The following is a 23,718-nucleotide window of genomic DNA, read 5'->3' on the forward strand; positions in this document are numbered from 1 at the left end:
AAATAATAAATCTCACATTCGAATGAAATGTACAATTGTCTCAATTATAATAACCGTCTGACTACGAGGCAGACTGCAACAAGAGTGACGTATACGAGCATCGAGTTTAGACATCCACTTAAAAGTTACAGTAGCTTATAAATTCAAAACAAAGATTTTCTCATTCTCGTTTTTCTTCGTCTTCTAGTCACACTTGAATTAATACTTCGGCTGGTATTTACATACATTGAAATCGTTATGTTCCATCTAATGATCTCTGTCAGCAATATTGATCGGAACCGATTCAATAGTCTGATATATTACAGAGCTTTCGCAGAGTGTAGTCGAGCAGTGGTGGATGATAAATAGTTGCAATATAACTGAATAATAAATAAAAAATTAATCTGGTTACCTTGATCGATAGGGTGTGCGTGAGTATAATTGATCCGCGGTACGAATCTGATGCACTTGTATTCATGACATCGGTGTAATCGCAACTATTTTCTTATCGTCTCTGTGCATCGGATCGCGTAACTCTGATCTCAATTTAACAACCTCATTATTCAACACCGAAAACTTATAATACTAATAATATTGATAATAATATTTTAAAACATTATATATTTGTGTACGGTGAAAGTGCACAAAGCATTAATAATTTTTACACTATCGCTTGTAATTCGAATATTGCGGGGCTATAAAATTTAATCGCTGCAGATATTGTACGTGACGAAAGAATCAGTGCCTGTAGCGATGGAGAAAACGCCGCTTCTAACAGGCTGCCGAACGATCACACCTAAAATTGGGATAAATGACCCAAAACTATTGGATCGAGGAAGAAACTCAAGAATCGACCGAATTTGCGAATTCCTCAAAGGTAGGTGTCGAAGATAAAATGTTTCTCAAACTACATATTTGCTCGGTGATTCGGCCGCCGATCAAGAGGATTGTCGCCTGCATGATTCAATTTCATTGCAAAACAAAAGTTATTACTTTGAAAATGTACATGTCAATTGAACTTCATTTTGTCATCGATTGTGAGTACTCTGTATTACTAGTGTTTATATGTGTGCGTTATGTTTATTTTTATTTTTTTTAATTTTTATTCAGAATTATCTATCGCGGGTTATCAGCTCCTTACAGTGTATTACAGCTGATAAGAAATAAAATGCCAGCGTGGAGGTAGAACATTTTCAATATGTACGTCCAGTATTCAATATGTATGTATGTCTGAACACACGTACTGGACGTATATATTAAATAATAAGTCAATTGATGCAAAGCTTGTTTGAAATATTTCCCTGATAACTTACGCAACTAACAATATTGATAGATGATCGATTATCGAACATTTTCGGATGGATAAAAATCTGTCGTACCTATGCTGATTAATTGACACCCGGAAAATATAAATGAACTATCTGGACAAAGTTGAAATATGATGATAGAAAAAAACTTTCCATAGTCTCATGCGTCGATGAATTTCAATTAATCATTGTCTATCGAATTATTTTTATCATCGTTTCCCTCATATACATGATGTGTGTGAAGTTCATTAATATATATATATGTATACATCCGCAATCTTAATGAACAATAATGATCTTTGGAAAAAATAATCAATTCCAATTAGTGCCGATCTCTTTGAGATCAAACGAGGACATTTCGAAATCGATCGATTAAATGGCGCATGACTATGTAAACTCTCACTAAATATAACGTGTATATCCCAAATATAATTATTATCGATTATTTACACTTTATCTGGGAACGCCGTATACGCGACTGAAAATCAAGACACTAGTTGGAATAAAAATCTATACAAAGTTAATGGGGCACAGCTGTACACTGTTTGAGAATTTGCACGCGCGGTGACTTCAACGCGTGGTAAAACACGAAATATCAAGCAAATATAATAACACTGATGCAATTCAAATAAACTGAAACAGCTAAAATCTACGTGCATTCAGTTATGTAATACACATACACAGAAATGAATACTTACGCATTTATAACGCTATTTATCTAAATGTGACCGCAAAATAATAATAATACACTTCGTACCTATAGTTACAGCTACGGCCAGTTACATAAAGATAAGAGTGAATTATACATACATATACGTATATTACGGTATTATGTATCTTTCGTATACACTTTGTCAGGTATGAAATCTTGTTGAAAAAAATTATAAATTTTGTTCTTTCAATTCAGAATCCGGTAGCTCGACATTGCTTTGAACATCGAGTAATTATATAGTAAAAGTGTTGTGGGTATACAGGAGAAAACATTGAAACTAAAACGTGGAAATAATCATTAACCTGCTACTCTTTATTTTCAATACAGAATGATTACCTGCAATACCGCTTCTTATTCTCATATTCTGCACACAGAAAATAGTACGTCAGCGATCCATTTGTCAGGAGTATGAAGAGACGAAAAATTACAAATGTGATTTTATCCTCGATGGGTAGAGTGAGCGTAATAGATTGCTTTTAGTTTTTTTTATTTCATTTCATTTTATTTTTCACTTTTCATTTTTTCAAACATGTTTACGAGAGTGGTTAAAAACCTGTATAAATTATAGCTGTACGTGTACGACGGAATCATGAGGAAAATCGTGGTTATTTACAAAGGAAAAACATTAATTTGAATATTCCCTGGCATGATCATATAATTGAAATTCCAAGAATCATTCATACGTGTAAGACTCGAGCCCGGCATTTTTATTTATTGTTTAATCTCGTGAGTATTTTATCAGTTCCTTACCGTTGGCGTTTATGTATGCCGCGCAGATGATGAAACCGATATTGTCAAATTAATTACATATACATGAGCCTACAGTCGAAATATTTCTTCTTTTGATACCCATATATTTTTTCGGCTTCGTTCTATGTATACCTGAGAATTCGTCTACATCTACATCGCACATCCTTGTACATATACGCGAGATTGGTTGTGTTTTTTCCTTTTGTTAGGCATTTTCGACGATTATTGTCCCGAAGCAGGAGACGTATCGTATCGTTCGTCGCAATTATTTGTATTGGTATTAAAGGTATGATTTATTATACTTTACGATAATATTTGTTAAGCTTCCAACGACGATAAATCAGCCGAAGTCTCGTTGTTAAACGTACTATATGGATACAACACTGTTACGAGTGTCAACCTATTCGCACGTGCGGCTTTTATCCTTCAAAATGCATTTTCAATCGACTTTGTCTCTCGATTATTTAAATATTCACGAATATAATTATGATGCGATGTCTGAAATATCATCGGAATCAAAATACTCCTGTCCCCGTGTAAAAATATATGAAATCAAAATCGTATGTAGACTTTTGTTTTCTTTCTACATATTTTTCGAAAAACAAAAAGAAGAAGAAAAAAAAGCGATATCTACAGGAAATCTTGCCACGATATGAATTCACGACCACGGTCGAAGAATTCCATTTCATTGTGTGTTTGTTTTTTACATTGAATTGTAATAACGATATAATGGAGTAGCGTTAATGGGTGTTTAAGTAAACGAATAAATACGCATATAGGTATAAAATGAAAGGACCGAGTGAAAAATCGACCGTTTCAGATCACGCCTATGATAATTGTACACGGTTATTTAGTATTATATCGGCCACAGCATGCTAAATAGAAAGGCAAGTATGTCAAGGCAGGGTGGGGGATACATGGGAATATATTTGGTTTTGTAAAATAATTTTTGCGCATATATTTATAATAATACATCCGTCATTCTTGATGTAGGTGGGCTTCGTAGTTATGATACACCTCATACCCGTACGTTCCAAACAGTCGCGATCTATTACCTGAACCCGAGAATAGATAATAATTATTAGCAGCGCGGTACACCCTTTCACTCGAATAATCCATTCCCGATAGATTACCGCCGTTGGATAATTCATTCAAAGAAAGTAAAAGGAACGGAATTCATAAAATGAAAATCGAAGAAACGAGACTATGAATAATGTTGTCCGAGCGAACGTCCGTCTGTGGCACATGGGCTATTGAGATGAATATCGCGAACGTTATAATAATCGTTGGATTCCCGCGCGTCGCGGATGATGCGAAGTCCAAGAGGACGACGATCAGGTGTACAAATGTGAGAATGGTGGGGTGAAGACCACAGCAACAGGTAACTTTATCGCCTAGCAAAGAGAGCAATATAAGGCCATTAAGACTACGTTGGACTCAGTCGTTCAAAAGCTGTTAACGCGTTGCACCGTGGGGCGCACCTTTTAACGATAGCGGCAATCAATCGGGGGCAGTACAGTTGATAAATCGCTGCTGCAGCGGTTCGGATATATATATTTTTTTTTTTTAACAAAAAAATTGTTGTTTTTTTTTATTGATTTTATTTATCTTCTTACATTTTCCCACCGAAAACGACGATTCATTGCGGAAAACTGGGAAGAAGATTTTTTTAAAATATGCAACAATCAATCAATTTTTCAACTCCGTTTTAACGACACGTGATTATATAAATTTGGATAAAAATAATAGTTGAATTTTTCATTTGTTCAACGTATTTATAAACGATATTAAAAAAATGTTGTCAGCTTGGAAATCATGCTGTAAGTACATATATATTAAGGCTTATAAATTTATTTATTGTCACGAAATATTTACTTATCACCGTGTGTGTGTGTGTGTACACGCCATGTACAGAGATATTGTGAACTGGTCCTAGCCCGGAGCGATCTGTGTAAATTAGATACATTCAAATTTTCTGATCTTCCAGTTTCGCTTCTCGTAAATCAAATGAAAAATATAATACAAGTTTATAAACATGATGTAGAAGAGAATCGCGATTTCGTAGGGATGAGAGACTGTGAAAAAATAATGGAAGTGTATCTCCTGGCAGAACACGTGATCCGGGGGAACACCATATATCGAACCGAACAGGAAAAACAAATTTGCTTACCTAATTCCAGGTGCGCCGGTTCAACAGCGATGGGTTGTGGCGATTATGGGATTTCTCGCCGTTGTAAACGCGTTTACAATGAGAATTTGCCTGTCGCTAGCTATAACGGAAATGGTGACCGAAGTCACCGGCGAAGTTGAATTTTCCGGAGAGGTATGTCCGTCTAGCAATACCACGTCGAGTTCAACCGCGCATGGAACGTTCGAATGGAGCGAATCGCTGCAGGTAAAGAGAAATGAAAATAAGCTACCAATTTCTCTTGTCGTCTGTAATCCTCGAAATTTATTCTAAATATATTCCACAGGGCGTGATCCTCTCTTCATTTTTCTGGGGTTACGTAATAACGCATCTTCCCGGTGGACTCCTCGCCGAAAGATTCGGCGGCAAATGGACCCTTGGCATAGGGATGCTTTCTACGGCCGTTTGCACTCTGATCACTCCCATCGTCGTTGAAGCTGGCGGAGCAACGTGGCTGATAGTCCTCAGGATAATAATGGGCCTCGGAGAAGGAGTTACATTTCCGGCGTTGAACGTCCTCTTGGCCCAATGGGTTCCACCTTCCGAAAGATCGAAGCTGGGAACGATGGTTTTCGCCGGTGCTCAAGTCGGAACGATGGTGGGAAACGGATTGTCCGGTGTGCTGATCCAAAATTCACCGATCGGTTGGAGGATAGTTTTCTACTTTTTCGGGGGAATAGGGGTGATCTGGTTCCTCGCGTGGTCGGTTTTGTGCTACGGCACACCGCGCGACCATCCCTTCGTTTCCGAGAAGGAGAAAAAATACCTCCACGAGACAATGAACGAGCACACTCACAAGGTCATCCCTCCGACGCCGTGGAAACACTTGGTGAAATCCAAGCCGTTGTGGGCTCTGATCATCGCACAGATCGGACACGATTGGGGATTTTTCACAATGGTTACCGATCTCCCGAAGTACATGAGCGGCGTATTGAAATTCTCTATACAAAGCAACGGGTTTCTTTCCGCGCTTCCTTACCTCTGCATGTGGATAGTGAGCTTCGGATCCTCTTGGGTCGCGGATTGGTTGATAAACACCGATATTCTGTCGAGGAAAAACGCCCGTAAAGTTTTCACATCGGTGGCTTCGATACTTCCGGCGATTTGTTTGATGGGAGCCTCGTACGCCGGATGCGACCGAGTGATCGTCGTCACTCTCTTCACCATCGGCATGGCGTTTATGGGGGCGTATTACCCCGGTATGAGGGTAAACTCGCTGGATTTGAGCCCGAATTATTCGGGAACGGTCATGGGAATAGTAAATGGTATAGGCGCTCTGTCGGGAATCATCACTCCGTACATCGTTGGAATTCTCACGCCAAATCAGACGGTAGGAGAATGGAGAACGGTCTTTTGGATAATATTCGTCGTTCTAATCACCACGAATGTTGCGTTCGTCGTGTGGGCTAGCGGCGACGTACAGTACTGGAATGATCCAGAATTTTTATTGAGAGAACAAGAAGAGCTCAGGAATAAAGCTGCTGCGGGTGAAAACGCTGTGGGAAAAATTCCACCAACTGAAAAGCCAAAGAAATGAATCGATGATTTCGAGATAGAAAATTTCTAAGCTATAGCTATCGTGATGATTCATCGATTAATCAATTAAGCGAATAAGAAACAACTCTCGCGTATCGCGAGGAAGATGAAAAAAGGAAGAGGGATTCTGAAAACGGATTATTGAATCGCAGTTAATTTGAAATTAACCGACAGTTTTTCTAATCCTCAAATCGTCTCTCGAAGGCTCTCTCTACATCAGCTATCGTATGCGATCACCGGCATATAATTAATCGATGGATTTAATCTTAACAATTCTATCGAACATGCATCTGCATCCACCGATGATTAGGAATATTGAATATTTATTTCGCACGATTCCTAAACGGATCGATTAATCCTCGTAAAATCAATGGAAGAGATATTTTCAATCTCACCCGTGAGAAAAACTCACCGTACGTAATTTATATCGCTAGTCAATCAAGTTCATCGTCACCTGCCTTTCGTCGGTTTTATTATTTCCCATTGACCTGTGAGGTATTCGTGTATATCCTATACATGGCAGGATGGTATATAATAATTATTTGTATAAAATCATTGTATTTATTAAGACCTTATCGAAATATATTAGAAAATCGTTGTACAAAAAATTATTATCTATTGTCAATAATTACTGACCCGATTAATTTATATCGTACAATCGGTACGTTGATCAATATCACCACGTGAGAGTTTCCCTCACATAAAAATGGAGAAGTGTTTACACGGCAGAATATACAAAAAAAAAAAAAAAGAAATTACTACCAAGTCTCTCGGTCTTGGAAACGTTAAAATTCAAAACTCTATAGCTTTGGAAAAAACAATTCAATTAAGTATCTCGCCGCAATGCGATGCTAGTCCCATTCAAAACGCCATTCGAAACCAATTAAAATAAGTTCTCTTTCACGTTTTCGCACGTATACACAGCTAGCATTAGGAAAAACGAGTTTATTATAGTATATTAGAGTAGTCTGGTCATTAACCGATTGTGTATTGTAAGATGTGCAACGTTATATATACGCATTGAATATTTTTCCTCCATTAATGAACAGGATGACGGCTATTAGCGCTCTTTTTTTTGTGTTGTTTTCTTTCGATGCAACGACCGGAGCTATTTCGGCTTCTCTTTATCTCTCGACTATTTTCATTTTAATTTTTTTGTTCGCATTAAAACTGCAATCGTCATTGACACCGGAGGTATACCTGTTCGGGTATGTTCATGCAACGCAATTCAATTTTCGTTTCGCCTATGCGACTCGCACGGTGGTCGGCATGTAATTAAAGTTAAATTTAATCGCAACAAAAAGAATGTACGCCAAGCGATAGTTGCATTCCAAGCAAATGAAACAAACTTATACCAATAATAATACATAACGCGAGCAAATGACGTACAAGTTACGTAGGTATATGGGTATGAATTTATGTAAAAACTGCAGGAAGGACGTACGCGAAATATATGTACGTTATATGTATATTAATGCAATGTTCGCGTACGTATATCGTTTGAAATTATGTATAAAATCGCAAGATCAATGCTGGTCGCGCTAGAGTTACCATGGGCACCTTGAACTCAATATTTTCGACGAATTCGTAAAAAGAGTTCAATGTCTCTTTTTTTCGGAGGTCAAGCACGAGTGCACGCGTCGTACGACATTGTCCCGATATACCTACGCGTGCAAACAATATAATTAAAAGTAGATTGAACTAAAAATTCCTTTTTTTTTTTTTTTCTCAATTGATAACTTAAGTGTGGGATCGTTGTTGAGTTTCGATATCTAAATTGTGTCCCATCACGACAGGAAATCAATTATGTTTTATTATCTCGACCGATGGTGCGTATACTTCTGCTTCTTATATGGTAGTTACATAAAATGGATCAAATTATTGCTATCGCAAAGTTTAATTGCACTTATTCTTATGTGTTTGCAGATTGTTCGGAAAATCTTTCTAGCTGTAAAAAAATACTCCCGTCAAATAAATGCGCAATAACAATTAATACCCGTAGATAAGAGTCGTGAAGATCGTTCGAAAAACGTTCTCTCGTAGCGAATGAATGAAAATGAAAAACGATCTCGAAAAAATTTCAATTTTGTTGAATTAAAATGCTATACAAGCTCCCTCGCACACGTCACTGTATACATAATATTGTTTTATACCAGCGCCGTTTAACCGTGGAATAAGAAATCCTTGAAGGTTTAACTGAAATATTCATGTCACCTCCACAATATTGTCTATCAATTGACAAATGGCAGAGCTCGTTCGTTTGAAAAATATACGATAAGGTAGAGGTGGAAACGAACGTTTTAGATTCGGCCTACAAAATCCTGGAATAATCAAACGGATAAATACGGTCCCATCGAACCCGTGGAAAAGTCAGTAACTGTCGGAACCAGCCGGCATTGCCAAGTGATTTCTTGCATAGTTGATTAGAAATAAAACAAAGTTGAATAACGACGAGAATCAAAACACGAAAAACCAGCGATATGTTTTTTATTGACATTTGGAAAGTCTGCTGTAAGTAGTATATACATTGATTACAGAGCAACACTTGAAAATTCATCTAGTATTTCGGTGAGGAAGGAAAGTGATGATTAGAAAAAATAATCAGGCGCCACATTGATAGAGGGTTGTATAATGATGTGGTTTACAATTAGTCTAGATAGCCTCATAAAGCAATAGTTGGTCTGATTAACGAAAATTCAGGTGAACGAATACAGCAGAGATGGGTATTCGCGATAATGGGATTTCTAGCGTTGATAAACGCGTATACGATGCGCGTATGTTTATCAGTTGCGATAACGGAGATGGTTATAAACACCGGTGCTTCAAATCCTAATGATGATTCCTGCAGTTCCGTTGCAACGATCCTTCCGAATACCACGTCAATCGACGCAACGTCCGATACCTCATCGTCATCTTCCTCTCGCTCATCCTTGCCTCTTTATGACTGGGACGAAAAGCTTCAGGCAAGGAGATTCAAGTGACTATAAAAATGCCGAGATTAGAAATGAGAGAGAGAAATAGAAAAAAACATTTCATTATTCCGCCAGGGTATGATCCTCTCGAGTTTCTACTGGGGTTACGTCCTGACGCAAGTACCGGGTGGTCTACTCGCCGAAAAATTTGGCGGCAAGCATACCCTTGGTCTGGGTATTCTATCGACCGCAATCTTCACTCTACTCACACCGATCGCAGTCGCTAGGGGTGGCCCGACCGCTCTGATAGTGCTTAGAATTTTAATGGGCCTTGGAGAAGGGACGACGTTTCCATCGATGAATCATCTCGTCGCCCAATGGGCTCCGCCGTCCGAAAGATCGAAAATCGGCTCACTGGTTTTCGCCGGTACAGTGGCTGGTACCGTCACCGGAAATGCACTTTCCGGTATCCTGATACACTCCTACGGTTGGACGTCGGTGTTCTACTTTTTCGGTAGCCTCGGAGTGATCTGGTTCACGGTTTTCTCCCTCGTTTGCTACAGCAGCCCCTACGAGCATCCGTTCATTTCGGCGAAAGAGAAAAAATACCTAACCGACTCCATGAGCGTTCATACTCACAGAAATATACCTCCCACACCGTGGAAACATATTTTCAAATCGATACCGCTTTGGGCATTGACCGTCGCCTTCGTCGGACAGGATTGGGGTACTTTTACCCTGACTTCTGACCTTCCGAAGTACATGCACAGCGTATTGAAATTCTCCGTAAAAGCGAACGGTATTCTGTCGGCACTGCCGTCTTTGTTCATGTGGTTAGTTAGCATGCTATCTTCCTGGATCGCAGATTGGATGATAAACCGCGATTTTATGTCAAGGACGAACGTGAGGCGTATGTTTACCACCGTAGGTTTCATGGGGGCGGCCATTTTTATAATATCGGCATCATACGCCGGGTGTAACCGCACTTTGGTCGTAATTTTATTCGTCATCGCCATGGCAACAAATGGTACCGTCTATCCCGGAATGAAGGTGAACGCTCTTGACCTGAGCCCAAATTATTCAGGGACAATTTTGGCTCTGGCTAATGGAATTGGCGCTTTATCGGGAATAGCGACACCGTACGTAGTCGGCGTTTTAACGCCCGATCAAACCGCCGAAGAGTGGAGGATCGTATTTTGGATCGTGTTCGTTTTTTACGCAATAACAAATCTAATTTACTTATTATACGCGAGCGGAGATGTTCAGAAATGGAATGACCCGGATTTTCTGATAAAAAGTAAATTGGATCAGGAAAGCAACAAAGGGTGCAATAACGCAAATAACAAACAGACTCCAATCAGCAATTATCAGTTGAGAAGATTATCCGTTCATTGAATAAATTGAAATTCGCTATCTTCAATATCATTTCTTTTGTTGTCGCTGTTTCATCTTTTTTCTAGTCTTACTTTATTGTCCATAAGAATCAATCGAGGGCATAAATAATTAAGTCGTGCGTCTCGCAATGTTCATTTTTGCTCGATATACTGAACCAACATGCGAAAGATAAAAACATCATTTCTCAACGAGTCATTCGTCTATTGAATGTTCGGTCTATGCATCGGATTTTTGTTAGAATTTCTATTTTTTATTTATTCATAATATTTTCGGAAACGAGGTCTTTTACGCCAAGCGTTGCAGCCTCATTGTTTCAAAAAAAAAAAAAAAAAACAGCTGTTCGTGTCCATAAAGAAATGGTAATTCAGAATATCGGAATCTCCCGGAGAATTCTCGATGAAAGAAACAAAATAATTAACATACCGTAGTAATATGCATATCAGGTACACACGTTTATTTGGACGTTATATTTTCTCGTAAATCGGCATCTCGTTTCTACTTGTATATGTTTCTAAATTTTACGCCTAGAGTATAGGTATGTATCAACTAAAAAACTCACTTTGTCTACACACCTCACACTCTCATCAACTACAATTTTAGAATAGTCGGGGAGGTTCCGATAAGACCATTAAGTAGGCAAAGCTCTAGCGCAAGAATCAGTCGCACTAACGTCATTCAGGTGCATCAGACGATCCGGCATTTCGGAATTTCTTCATTCCATTCATTCCTCTAAAATTTTCATTTTCAATAATCACATTTCATCTCGTTCGAAATCAGTGTGCCCATTATTTACCCATGTCTTTTTGGAAATCCCTTTGTGAGTACCTAAAAAAAAAAAAGGAAAAATTTCAAAAACCAAAAATTGAAAGTTTTCTTCCTATCCAGATTTCATCGAATTCGGCAAAGTCGCGCGAAGTCTCGATATCTGCTCTAATTTTGTGGTCTTTGATTTTTTTTCCTTTCATTGCTCATTTTTTCGTACTTATCTCGTTACCATAGTAAGTAGTCGCGTGACTATAGGCTATGGGACAAAATGTTTTTTTGATAAGATAAAATATAAACAGTTTGTGAAAATATATTTTAGTGTTTTTTTTTCTTTTCAATTTTATTATTCCGTAAACAAACGCAGCGACAAATAATTACGGAACACGTACTATTAAACTACTTAAGAGAAAAGAATATTGAAAAAACGAAAACGAAGTGAAAAATAAATTTCAGGCGCACCGGTACAGCAAAGATGGGTTTTCGCTGTAATGGGGTTTCTGGCATTGATAAACGCATACACAATGAGGACTTGTCTGTCATTGGCGATTACAGAAATGGTTAATAAAACGGATCGTGGTAACCCGAGACCTGAAGATTTCACATGCCCATCGAGCAACTTGACCTCTACTACTCACAGTTCAGGGGGTACTTACGACTGGGACGAATCTCTTCAGGTAACAACAACCAGTATTTCATATTTCCTCGTTGCTTTCTCACCTGTCTCCAGATTGAGCTATCGACCGTTAATATTACTTTTCAAACGATTCAGGGGCTGATTCTGTCGAGTTTCTTTTGGGGCTACGTGTTGACGCACATGCCCGGAGGTATGCTTGCGGAGAAATTCGGTGGAAAGTATTCATTGGGGCTCGGAATATTATCGACGGGAATATTCACACTCGTTACACCACTGGCGGTGGACTGGGGAGGAGCGACGGCCCTGATTGTGCTACGTTTTTTCATGGGAATGGGAGAGGGAACGACATTTCCAGCGCTCAATGCTCTTCTGGCTCAGTGGACGCCGCCCTCCGAAAGATCGAAAATTGGCTCTCTCGTTTTTGCCGGGGCCCAAATCGGGACGGTATTCGCAAACGCGCTGTCCGGTGTGCTCCTCCACTACTCGTCCGTTGGCTGGAGATCGGTTTTCTACGTCTTCGGATCGCTGGGGGTGCTTTGGTTCATGGTATTCGTACTCGTGTGCTACAGTAGCCCGGACGTTCACCCGTTCGTTTCTGAAAAAGAGAAGAAATTCCTTCACGACGCGATGAACGAGCACACCCACAGAAAAATACCTCCCACACCCTGGAGGCATATTCTGACGTCTGTGCCCCTCTGGGCACTCGTCGCCGCTCAGATCGGACACGATTGGGGATTTTTTACCATGGTCACCGATCTCCCTAAGTACATGAGCGAGGTTCTCAAGTTTTCGATAAGGGCTAACGGGTTTTTGACAGCTCTACCGTATCTTTGCATGTGGTTCGTCAGCATCGGATCGTCCTGGATCGCCGACTGGATGATAAATTCGGATTTCATGTCGAGAACAAACGTTAGAAAACTTTTTACGACGATAGCTTCCGTTGGTCCAGCTTGTTTTCTGATAGCGGCTTCGTACGCGGGATGCGATAAGGTACTAGTCGTAACTCTCTTCACAATCGGGATGTCTCTGATGGGAACGTTTTATCCCGGTATGAAAGTAAACGCGCTGGATTTGAGCCCGAACTATTCCGGTACTCTGATGGGAATCGTTAACGGTGTCGGAGCACTATCTGGAATCGTTACTCCCTATTTGGTAGGAATTTTAACGCCCGATAGAACTCTGTCGGAATGGAGATTTGTATTTTGGATCGTCGCCGTTGTGTTCGTAGTAACCAATATCGTATACGTATTCTTAGCTAGCGGGGACGTTCAGTCGTGGAACGACCCAGAATTTATCGTCAAGGAACAGGAAGAGAGGAGATTGAAAAATGAGAGGATAATTCACGTATCGAAAAATAACTCACCGGATCATTAACGCATATCTTTCCTCTCGGAGCTCCGTCGCTCCAAATGTGTTTGATTCACCGCCCGGAACTGAGCGGTGAAAATAATTTTTTCGAGGCACGCGTCTCGTAATATTATCAATTTTTTTTAAACGACTTATATTGTGATCTACTAGTATTAAATTGATACTTTATTATATTGGTTTTTAATTAAATCGACTCTATCTTAATCGCGTGATAAGTATAAATCGATAATTAGCTGTGTGAATTTGGTCTAATTAATGTCATCGTCGATCGGGTTTGTCCAACGACGCTGTTCGAACTGTATACGATTTTAATCTTTTGATATATTTGATTCGATAAAATCGATATATGACGTTTACATAACAATCACATTAGGACGTCATAAATTATTATTATTGGATTAAGATTTTTATCTGCAGATAAGTATCGACACCACTGGTTGTTATTAAAAAAATCGTGATACCAACTTTTGGCGGTCGATCATCAATTACCGTACAATATTTGATGAGTCATTTTTTTTTTTCTCAAATGAATAACCATTAATAAAACTAGATCATTGGCACGCATCGCGTTCCCAAGCAGGATTAATTTCCGGATGGGAAATCGCAGAACTGAAATAAATAATTGATTTGAAAACAAAAAAGTTCTTATCGGAAACGCTTTCTTCCCTTTCCTCAGGTTCGCACAAGTGGATTCCAATTAACAGGTGGTCGAATGAGTATTCGATCCACCTTGTCGATCTGATTTGAGGTTCAATATCAGTGATATTCCATTCACCAATGCAGATAGTACAAGGTATTTCGGTGAAAACCGTCTAGACAAAATCGATCAAAAATCTCGTTCGTTACCAACAGGACATTTTGAGAAATCTATGAGTTTCTATTCGTTCTGAAGCGAACGATGAGATCCTTTTCGTTATTCCGAGGACCTCGGGAACCCACCCCTCGCGGTCGGACGGGTGTCGGCTGTTTCTCGTCCCTTTTGATTTTGCTGCAAAGGCGAAACGATGGCTCACAGATATCGTTGGTAACGGTCTCGCCTTCCTTTCAATTATCTCTCAAAACAAATCGAGTACGTCACAATTCCAAGTATCCTGTTTTGAATACATGCCGAGCAAATTCCGCGACATGGTGCACACATGTGTGTGAATTCGGATTAATCCGATACGACCGTTTAAAACATAGCTGATAACGGATTACGTATTATCGACGAACAACCGGTGTACTATAAAGTCATAAATTTAATGGTGGAGGAGTCAGTTGCTCAGTTGGAACGTGGCAGGTGAAAACTAACGAGCATCGGAAAATTGCACGCAAACTAAATGATAAATCATCCACGAGTCGCGTTCAATAAATAATTCCACAAAGCAGTTCCTTCATTTTTATTCTTTCTTCTCTTTGAATTATTTAATTTTATTTTTCAACCGACAAGTATTTTCTCTGTCATTCGACTCGCTGCATTATAGTTTATGGAGAAGAATAATAATCATACTAATAATAATAATAGTTATAATAATTAGAATAATCAGAATAATAATAACAACGACAACAACAACAACTGTAATAAAAATATCAAAGCTAGTTCAATGCGAACCGAAGTATAAAAAATAACCACAGAAAGTACGATGTTGTCATCTTTGAGAGTATGCTGTAAGTTTCGTAACATTTTTAACAATAAATTAAAAAATCAAAGCTGTATAATGCGATAAAGAAAATTTGAGAGAACTTAAGAAATTCTTGTTACCACCAAGATGTACGTGTAACAGGTGATTTTCCCTGTTTCTTCAGTTTCTTCAGCTGTTTGCCTGTTTGCTTGTACCATACAATGCGATAATGAGTTAGATAAGTGGTACTAGATGTTCAGAAAACATGTGATCGTAAACGATACAAATTTTATGAAAAGTTCAAACGAAATCCAATAAATACGAGGATAAAAGTAGAACGGTTTTGCTCGGCACCAAGCAAAAACTTCAGCGAATTGTAACGAATTTTTCGCAGGTGGCCCGATTCGCCAAAGATGGGTATTCGCGCTGATGGGATTTTTAGGGATAGTGAACGCGTACGCGATGAGGAATTGTCTGTCATTGGCCATAACCGAAATGGTGAGAGATGAAGATCACAGCGAAGGAAAAATCGACCTAACTTTGTGTCCAGCTAACAATCAGACAACGACGTCGGCTAGCGGTAACGGAGAGTTCGATTGGGACGAAACCGTACAGGTAAAAATCACCTAGCTCAATTCGCTGCGTAAACGCTGAACGCAAAATAACAATAATCAGATAAACAAACATCGGTTCTTTTCTTCCGCAGGGAGTGATCCTTTCCGCATTCTACTGGGGTTACGTGGTGACCCATGTCCCCGGTGGTTACCTCTCGGAAAGATTTGGAGGAAAATACGTCCTGGCTTTGGGAATCTTTTCAACGGCAATTTTCACACTTCTCACCCCTATAGTGATTACATGGGGAGGTTCGACCGCCCTTGTGGTCCTCAGAATTTTGATGGGACTGGGGGAAGGTACGACTTTCCCGGCCTTGAATTTCATGCTCGCGCAGTGGACGCCGCCCACCGAAAGGTCGAGGATGGGGTCGATGGTGTTCGCCGGTGCTCAATTGGGGACCGTGTACGCAAGCTCGATATCCGGCATCCTTCTCGATTTGTACGGCTGGAGATCGGTGTTCTACTTTTTCGGATCGGTAGGCGTCGCCTGGACCCTCATATTCGCGATCGTCTGCTACAGCGACCCGGACAGTCATCCGTTCATATCCGAGAAGGAGAGAAAGTACCTGAAGGAATCCACGTACGAACACGCTCACAAAAAATTACCGCCCGCACCTTGGAAACCCATTCTGAAATCGGCGCCTGTATGGGCATTGGTAGTAGCTCAGATCGGCCACGATTGGGGATTGCTCACAATCGTGACCGACCTTCCGTTGTACATGAGCAACGTCCTACACTTTTCCATAAAATCTAACGGTCTTCTATCCGCTCTTCCGTACCTCGCCATGTGGCTGGTCAGTATAGCGTCGTCTCCGATCGCCGATTGGCTGATAAATTCCGGAAAAATGTCCATAGCTAACGTGAGAAAATTATTCACAACCGGAGGATCGATGGGTCCGGCAGTTTTCATAATCGCAGCCTCTTACGCCGGATGTGACAAAACGAACGTTGTGATATTGATGACAGTTGGAATGGGATTGATGGGCACCTACTACCCAGGCATGAGAGTAAACTCATTGGATCTAACGATAAATTATTCCGGCACGGTGATGGCGGTTGTCAGTGGAATAGGTGCGATCTCGGGTATTTTGACACCCTACATAGTCGGAATTTTGACGCCCAACGAGACGGTCGGAGAGTGGAGGCTGGTGTTCTGGATCGTATTCGGTGTATTTACGGTGACGAATGCATTCTACCTGTTCTACGCGAGTGGCGACGTGCAATATTGGGACGATCCGGAATGGGTTCGGGAAACTAGGGATAACAAGAAACATAAAGCAGCTGCAGCTGTCACGACGATCACCACGCAATCAGATAGCTAGTCGAATGCGATCATTAGTTTTATCAAATTCATCATTGATGGCTTATCACTGTAAATAGCTACCTCCCCTCGTAATATCGCAGCCACATATCATTTCCTCAGTTTAATTATTTATAAGTGTTATTAGTATTTTTTATCCGGACATGTCGAAGCTCCAGACTTTCGATAATGTCGCGAAAATTTTCCACGTAATTTTTGGCCATGAATCTTGTAACGGTAACGTACGTCACGAACGTTCTGCAGAAGTGGTTGCAACAAGTCGTAGGTAACGCACGTGCGGAACGTTATTGGCAATAAACATGAGCTGACCGTATAAAATTTGAAATCTTCGCAAAGGATATCTCCCAAGTCGTATAAAAATCACGTAACGGTGTGTCGAATCACAGTTGAAAATCACGCGCAAAGTTCGTGTAGTTAGTCGACGAGATATCTCGCAAATTCTGCTTCTTATATGCGTGGGATTTGCAGTAGACGAAAAAATGCATAAAAAATAAATTCACAAACGAATAGCTCGTAAGATTACCATATGTATCTGTTAACTGTACGACGTGAAATGTATCCGCATCATATGTTACAAATATATTACAAGAAGACTGCCAACTTTTTGATTCAATTTGATTTTTTTCGATTCAGGATTGGCTTTTGTACATTATTTTTCCACGGTCGACCTTCGATCATCAACGATCGGGTCTCAATGGTGAGAATAATTTCGGAGCCAAAATATCCAGATCTCAATTGTTCTCGTTGTTCAAAGACTCTGCTGCATGTGCCTTCGGTGTAATTACAGCCGGATAATCTTTGCTTCTCTACTTCCACGATGATACGTCTGCTATCTACTTTTATCACAGTCATCAAAGTCGATTGTCATCTGTCGTAATACAACATTGAAGCACACCTCAAAACATGAGACGATATGAAGACAAGAGGATTAATCATATAAAATATTATGTCAGTGCGTTTGCGACAGGTGTAAGCGACAAGTGCAATTGAATTAAAAGTAAAAAGTACAGAATGGCATCGTGACGTTCATAAAATAATTGCACACGCAGACTTTTCAGTACGTACGATGTATGTACTAGACCAAGTATGTGCGTACGTGTATAACTTCACACATGCTCAAATATTGCTAGGTGTGTAACGCCTTGTTTATAACTTATACGATGTATATCGTTATCAGAAACTTGAAATGCTAAAGCCTAAATTACCTATATAGTTCTAGGTAAACGTTTGATATCTATCAAAATATTGACATGCACGTGCAGACTATAGCTATGATTACTATTATCATTATAATTATTATCATTTGCGACGTTGGTACAATTATTGTGATCATCATCATTATATTGACTCTTCAATGTATCTCCTCGTGCATGTGGACTCGTTCTGGTTACTTCAAACCTCTTGTCACTACGAGCTTTGGCAGAGCGGCGGTCTGTTCGATCGTCTGCCCTGAAAACTGACTGATTATAATCGCGATGCAGAGATTTCACGGTGCGAATCTTAAAATTTGAATAAACCGACTGTGGGAACCGTTCGGACAGCGATCAATGTGCATTTAACCATAGCCAGAAGTGCGGTGCGATATTTTTTTTATCGAGCAATATCGTTAATGATCGTCTTCCTTCTTCTCATGTTGATGGGATCGCATGAGATACTTGGGAAAATTTTAACAACTCAGTGACGAAGAATTGCGATGGCGATATCGACGTGGAAAACTTGCTGTAAGTTCATGCTTTCGTCCAAACGGAGATCACAATAATATTGTAGAAAATAATTATTTCCCATCACCGAGTCATTAATTATTAATGATTAGGTTCCGTTAATAGTAAAATGCGGAAAGTTGCGGAATTCGAAGATTATTGTTGAAAATACCACGTGCACGTTTTAATTAATGAGTCAGACAGTAAGTTAATTGCGGGTGTACACGTACAAGTAAACGTGATACATATCTGCTCGTGTACGTATGTACTCCTTTAATAATATGTATTTATATGTTGAAGCATAGTTATTTTTACGAGTTAAATTTTACCGACTTTCGGTGAGACGCCGTTGTAGAGAACGGTTGTGCCAAAAATTTTTTTTTAATCCGATGGGAACAACATGTGCGTAATATTTTATCGACTCTAATTAACACGTTTCGTACTCGAAACCGTTCTGTCAATTTTTCTGATTAATAACTTCCTAAATATTATCACGAGTAATGAAGAATAAATTAAGTCGCCGTCTTAAACATAAACTAAAATAAAACAAAAATCAGCTGTGTTTGTTATGTTAATACAAAGCCTGAGAAGATGCTGGTTACCTTTGAAGGAGAAATAATATATTTATCTCCGTATAGCTAGTCATGTAACAGGTGGGAATTTATGAAATTATCTGCGAATACACAACGAATTAAGTTTGAAATTCGACAATTTTTAAAAGGTAAATAAATTTTGGTTCTTCATCAATCAATTGTCCAGTTGTCATTTTCATCGCTGTACGAAATGAATTCGCCCAGAATATGAAACGTACGTCAAACGATGATATCCGTAGATCGTTGCGATGAGCCTCAATCAATCGGGGATCAAAATTAATTACAAATTGTGATAGCGAGGAGTGTCAAATAAAAGACTTACTACTAACTAGCTTTAGATAAGAAATAGTGGCCCCCGATTGTGACCGGCGGAAATTCGTCAAGATTGGAACCACGGAATGGATTAGTTGCACACATATCGCTTCTCAAAAATTAAGCCAGTAGATTCGCGCTCTCGTTCGGCAAAGTGCGGTGATATTACGTAAAAATAGAATTCGCTTCGAAAATTGGGTGACAAAAAAGTACCCGAAGAACGTTATGCTATCGTCGTGGAAAGATTGCTGTAGGTCGTACACATTTCGATATCCGAAGGTGTAGATGCGAATTTTTTTTCCGTCCCTTCAAAATCAAGCTTTGCTCCGTCTAACGAAAGTGTATCCGAAATGAAAATATGAAAATCAAATCACACGTGCGCGTGTGTGTGTTTTTTATTTGAACTTCAGGTGCCAGAATTCCTCAGCGATGGATCCTCGCCGTCATGGGACTCTTGGGTGTGACGAACGCTTACACCATGAGGATATGCCTGTCGATAGCCATAACGGAAATGGTCGCCGCAGGGGAAACATCGACGAACGACACCAACGGGGATGACACTTGTCCGTCGTACCAAGGCAATACGACGAGCACCAACAACTCCGGTGGCAGTTTTCACTGGGACGAATACACGCAGGTTTGGTCGTTGAGCAAAAACGAGAAAAAACCGCACCCCCCCTCCCATTGTTACACTGACAGTCACGCGTCAATTTCAGGGTATAATATTATCCAGCTTCTTCTGGGGATACGTGATAACGCAACTCCCCGGTGGTATTTTAGCCGACAAACTCGGTGGCAAATACACGCTCGGATTGGGTATATTTTCGACGGCCGTATTCACCCTACTCACCCCGATAGTAGTCGAAACGTACGATTCCACGGGGCTCATAGTGCTCAGGATTCTCATGGGACTCGGCGAGGGGACGACTTTCCCGGCCGCGAACGTCCTCATAGCTCAATGGGCCCCGCCGCACGAAAGATCGAAAATTGGAACGGTCGTTATGACCGGTTCGCAAGTCGGAACTATCGTTGGAAACGCTTTGTCGGGTGTCCTGATATACCATTCGGCGATCGGTTGGCGGATAGTATTTTACGTTTTCGGTACGGCTGGAGTCGTTTGGTTTCTGGCCTGGGTTGTTCTCTGCTACAACCACCCGGACGTTCATCCGTTCATAACGGAAGCTGAAAAGAAGTACCTTCACGACACGATGAAGGAACATACCCATAGGAAGTCGCGGCCGACGCCGTGGAAGAGGATACTACTGTCGGTTCCGCTGTGGGCACTAGTTGCCGGAAAGGTTGGACACGATTGGGGATTTTACACGATGGTAACCGATCTCCCCAAGTACATGAGCAACGTTTTGAAATTCTCCATACAAGCGAACGGTTTTCTTTCCGCTCTGCCTTACGTTTTGATGTGGGCGGTCAGCCTGGGCGCCTCGTTCGTCGCCGATTGGTCGATCAAAGCGGGGAAAGTATCCATAACAAATGTTAGAAAAATTTGTACGACGATAGCCTCCGTTGGTCCGGCTATTTTCATAATCGTGGCTTCGTACACCGGATGCGATCGAAATATCGTCGTCATTCTATTCACCGTCGGAATGGGTCTGATGGGTCCGTTCTACCCTGGGATGATGGTGAACGCCATAGATCTCAGTCCGAATTATTCCGGCACTCTGATGGCGATCATGAACGCGTTCGGAGCTTTGACCGGAATCCTTGCGCCGTACGTGGTCGGTGTTTTAACGCCAAATCAAACGATCGGGGAATGGAGATTCGTGTTTTGGATAACGTTCGTCGTTTTCTTCGCCTCTAATTTGGTGTTCAATCTTTGGGCAGACGGCGAAATTCAACCGTGGAACGATACGGGAAAGTCCAGATCCGGAAAAAACATAGAGAACATTGATTTAGCTGGTCGTCAACCGTCCGCTGTACAGGCCAGAAATCATAGATAATTACCGGACCGTCATTTGCATCGCAGTCATTCAAATTTTATTGTTCTAATCATTCGCTAGTCCTTCATTTTCATTCATATTCATTTACCCTCCAAATTTTATCTGCCGAATATTTAGTTATAATGAATCGAAAGTGAGGAGAAAACAACGAAAAATAAATCTTACACTTTTTTTTTTTTTATCTAACGACCTACGGAGTGCATCGATGATTATTTTTTTCCTCCGATATCATTCCCAGAAAATTTACGTGGCAGTACACAAAGGGAAAAATAATTCCAAGCTATTTTTACGCTCGAGGTGCAGAAAGTAGGGGGTGGCAGAACGTGCTATAGAATCTAAACACGTAGAGAATCGTTTATATCTCGGTCGCTACATGTATATACCTAAAATGGAATGGAATAGAATATGGTCGATATATTCATGCGGATCTACTGATATTTAGTCACACCTCTTCTAGCCGTTCTAGCAGCTTTTAGTACACCTATCCCAGAAAACAATTTTACACGACTAGAAACGTAGTCGAAGTTTTTGGAAATTCAGCCTCCTAGAAAATACATCAAATTCGATATTCTTCAGTGCAAAATTATAACCACCCAAAAAATTAACGACATAGAATGGCCACCACGCTGATTAATTACGTAAGTTTCAAACGAAAGGTATATAATAATTTTCATAAAGTTTTTCGATCCCGAATCTGCATGAGCATTGAATTAATAACCTCTTCTGAATTTCCACCACACATGAGGCGATTGCAAATTTTTCTCAAATCTGCATGCAGCTTAAAAAAAAAGGACGCCACACGGGACCATTGTATCGTCAGGGTAGCGTGGTTCGTTCGGCTACAGTAGACGACAATTCCACCGAATCGAAGGTAATTGAAACATGAAAAACTACCCCTAATTAGAATCAAACGATTTTAACCAAAGAGAACACAACGTCGACGTAGTGTCAGAAAATGATTTTTCTCTATTCAGATTTCTATCACTCTGAAACGTGTGATCCGAAAATTGCTAGCTTGGAGTTTAATTAGACAGTAATTTCACGAATCTATGCTAATAAAGGGTATAAAATTTGTACCTCCGGGTACTCGGTGGTACGAATCGATACGATGTAATATCCTTTATCTGAGTTGTGATTTTATAGCCGCATATTCGGTTGTCATGGAAAGTCCGTCAAGTCCTTACGTTGAAAATTAACCGTGATTTTTTCCTAGTGTTGTTCCCTCAGGTGTTCGGTTTGTTTTTTTTTTTTTAAATGACAACAATTGTAGTAAGAATAATTATGCCGACGCAATTCGATAACTCAAATATTGTCGAGGGTAGAACGAACAATGTGTCCGAAGATAACGATCATAATCAGGTGAAATATTAGTTGAACGTAAATTCATCTCTTTTTCATCAGATCCGATTGGACTTAGACAAAATTACTGACCGCAAAGAACTACCACGTATGAAAAATGACTGATGAGATTATATTCTCGACTTGTTTCTTATAGACAGCGCCAAGATACCAGAATACCTACCGACTGGAATCTTACAAACCTTTCAACGTTGATATGGTCGATAAAATAATCAAACAAGTAATGATAAATAATTTAGAAGATATCGTTTACGATCCTAAAGAGTGTCCAAGGTTGTGCGGTGAGATAAGCGAGGATATTCGTGACAGAATAAAGAGATTGAATTTTGACAGGTGATTATCAATGAGATGAACGAAACCACGGTATACTGTAACAGTAAAACGATCATGAAAATAATACCAAATCAACTCATTTACGATTTCAAAAAATGTGTTAATTATTTTATAGGTACAAAATCGTCGTTATCGTAACGATAAACGAAAAAGCGAGTCAAGCGATTCAATCCTCGATGAGATTTATTTGGGACGTTGCAAGAGACAATTATTCAACTTTCACATTCGAGACTAGAACATTTTTCGCATATTGCTGTGTATTCGGTGTATATTACGAGTGATTTGTAAAATTAAAATCATTCCGCACGTACAGTACGTGATTTTATTTTTGCATTTCATCTGTTTCTCCATCACCTCGATGATTTAATAACCTGCGTCACGTCA

General features: G+C 40.0%; 5 protein-coding genes across 10 annotated transcripts; all 5 read left to right on the forward strand.

Moving 5' to 3' along the window:
- Positions 1 to 58: 58 nt before the first annotated feature.
- On the forward strand, positions 59 to 14,187 carry LOC105689744 (putative inorganic phosphate cotransporter). 4 transcript variants are annotated; one of them, XM_012407014.3, is made up of 3 exons: positions 59 to 856; positions 11,998 to 12,218; positions 12,314 to 14,187. In XM_012407014.3, the coding sequence occupies exons 1-3, from the start codon at positions 733 to 735 to the stop codon at positions 13,550 to 13,552; spliced, it is 1,584 nt and encodes a 527-aa protein (XP_012262437.2). In that variant the 5' UTR covers positions 59 to 732; the 3' UTR covers positions 13,553 to 14,187. The 4 variants fall into 4 exon arrangements, with proteins under 4 accessions (XP_012262437.2, XP_012262428.2, XP_012262446.2 ...); XM_012407005.3 differs by lacking the exons at positions 11,998 to 12,218; positions 12,314 to 14,187 and adding exons at positions 4,929 to 5,143; positions 5,223 to 7,915 and having other exon boundaries at positions 103 to 856; XM_012407023.3 differs by lacking the exons at positions 59 to 856; positions 11,998 to 12,218; positions 12,314 to 14,187 and adding exons at positions 3,637 to 4,568; positions 4,929 to 5,143; positions 5,223 to 7,915.
- On the forward strand, positions 8,973 to 11,146 carry LOC110117238 (putative inorganic phosphate cotransporter). 2 transcript variants are annotated; one of them, XM_020854786.2, is made up of 2 exons: positions 8,973 to 9,435; positions 9,520 to 11,146. In XM_020854786.2, exons 1-2 carry the CDS (start codon positions 9,208 to 9,210, stop codon positions 10,777 to 10,779), a joined length of 1,488 nt encoding a protein of 495 aa, XP_020710445.2. In that variant the 5' UTR covers positions 8,973 to 9,207; the 3' UTR covers positions 10,780 to 11,146. The 2 variants fall into 2 exon arrangements, with proteins under 2 accessions (XP_020710445.2, XP_048508611.1); XM_048652654.1 differs by having other exon boundaries at positions 9,307 to 9,449.
- Positions 14,188 to 14,811: 624 nt separating the features above from the next.
- LOC105689776 (putative inorganic phosphate cotransporter) lies at positions 14,812 to 17,682 on the forward strand. Its single transcript, XM_012407053.3, has 3 exons — positions 14,812 to 15,193; positions 15,542 to 15,762; positions 15,854 to 17,682. Exons 1-3 carry the CDS (start codon positions 15,169 to 15,171, stop codon positions 17,081 to 17,083), a joined length of 1,476 nt encoding a protein of 491 aa, XP_012262476.2. The 5' UTR covers positions 14,812 to 15,168; the 3' UTR covers positions 17,084 to 17,682.
- Positions 17,683 to 18,050: 368 nt separating this feature from the next.
- LOC105689769 (putative inorganic phosphate cotransporter) lies at positions 18,051 to 21,835 on the forward strand. 2 transcript variants are annotated; one of them, XM_048652653.1, is made up of 4 exons: positions 18,051 to 18,803; positions 18,896 to 19,043; positions 20,098 to 20,324; positions 20,404 to 21,835. In XM_048652653.1, the coding sequence occupies exons 3-4, from the start codon at positions 20,133 to 20,135 to the stop codon at positions 21,640 to 21,642; spliced, it is 1,431 nt and encodes a 476-aa protein (XP_048508610.1). In that variant the 5' UTR covers positions 18,051 to 18,803; positions 18,896 to 19,043; positions 20,098 to 20,132; the 3' UTR covers positions 21,643 to 21,835. The 2 variants fall into 2 exon arrangements, with proteins under 2 accessions (XP_048508610.1, XP_012262465.2); XM_012407042.3 differs by lacking the exon at positions 18,896 to 19,043 and having other exon boundaries at positions 18,053 to 18,803.
- Positions 21,836 to 21,981: 146 nt separating this feature from the next.
- LOC105689791 (dynein light chain Tctex-type 5-like) lies at positions 21,982 to 23,644 on the forward strand. Its single transcript, XM_020854295.2, has 4 exons — positions 21,982 to 22,280; positions 22,421 to 22,513; positions 23,138 to 23,334; positions 23,450 to 23,644. The coding sequence occupies exons 1-4, from the start codon at positions 22,257 to 22,259 to the stop codon at positions 23,613 to 23,615; spliced, it is 480 nt and encodes a 159-aa protein (XP_020709954.1). The 5' UTR covers positions 21,982 to 22,256; the 3' UTR covers positions 23,616 to 23,644.
- The last annotated feature ends 74 nt before the right edge of the window (positions 23,645 to 23,718 follow it).

This window comes from Athalia rosae, chromosome 3 (assembly GCF_917208135.1).
Source record: "Athalia rosae chromosome 3, iyAthRosa1.1, whole genome shotgun sequence".
NCBI classification, from domain to species: domain Eukaryota; kingdom Metazoa; phylum Arthropoda; class Insecta; order Hymenoptera; family Athaliidae; genus Athalia; species Athalia rosae.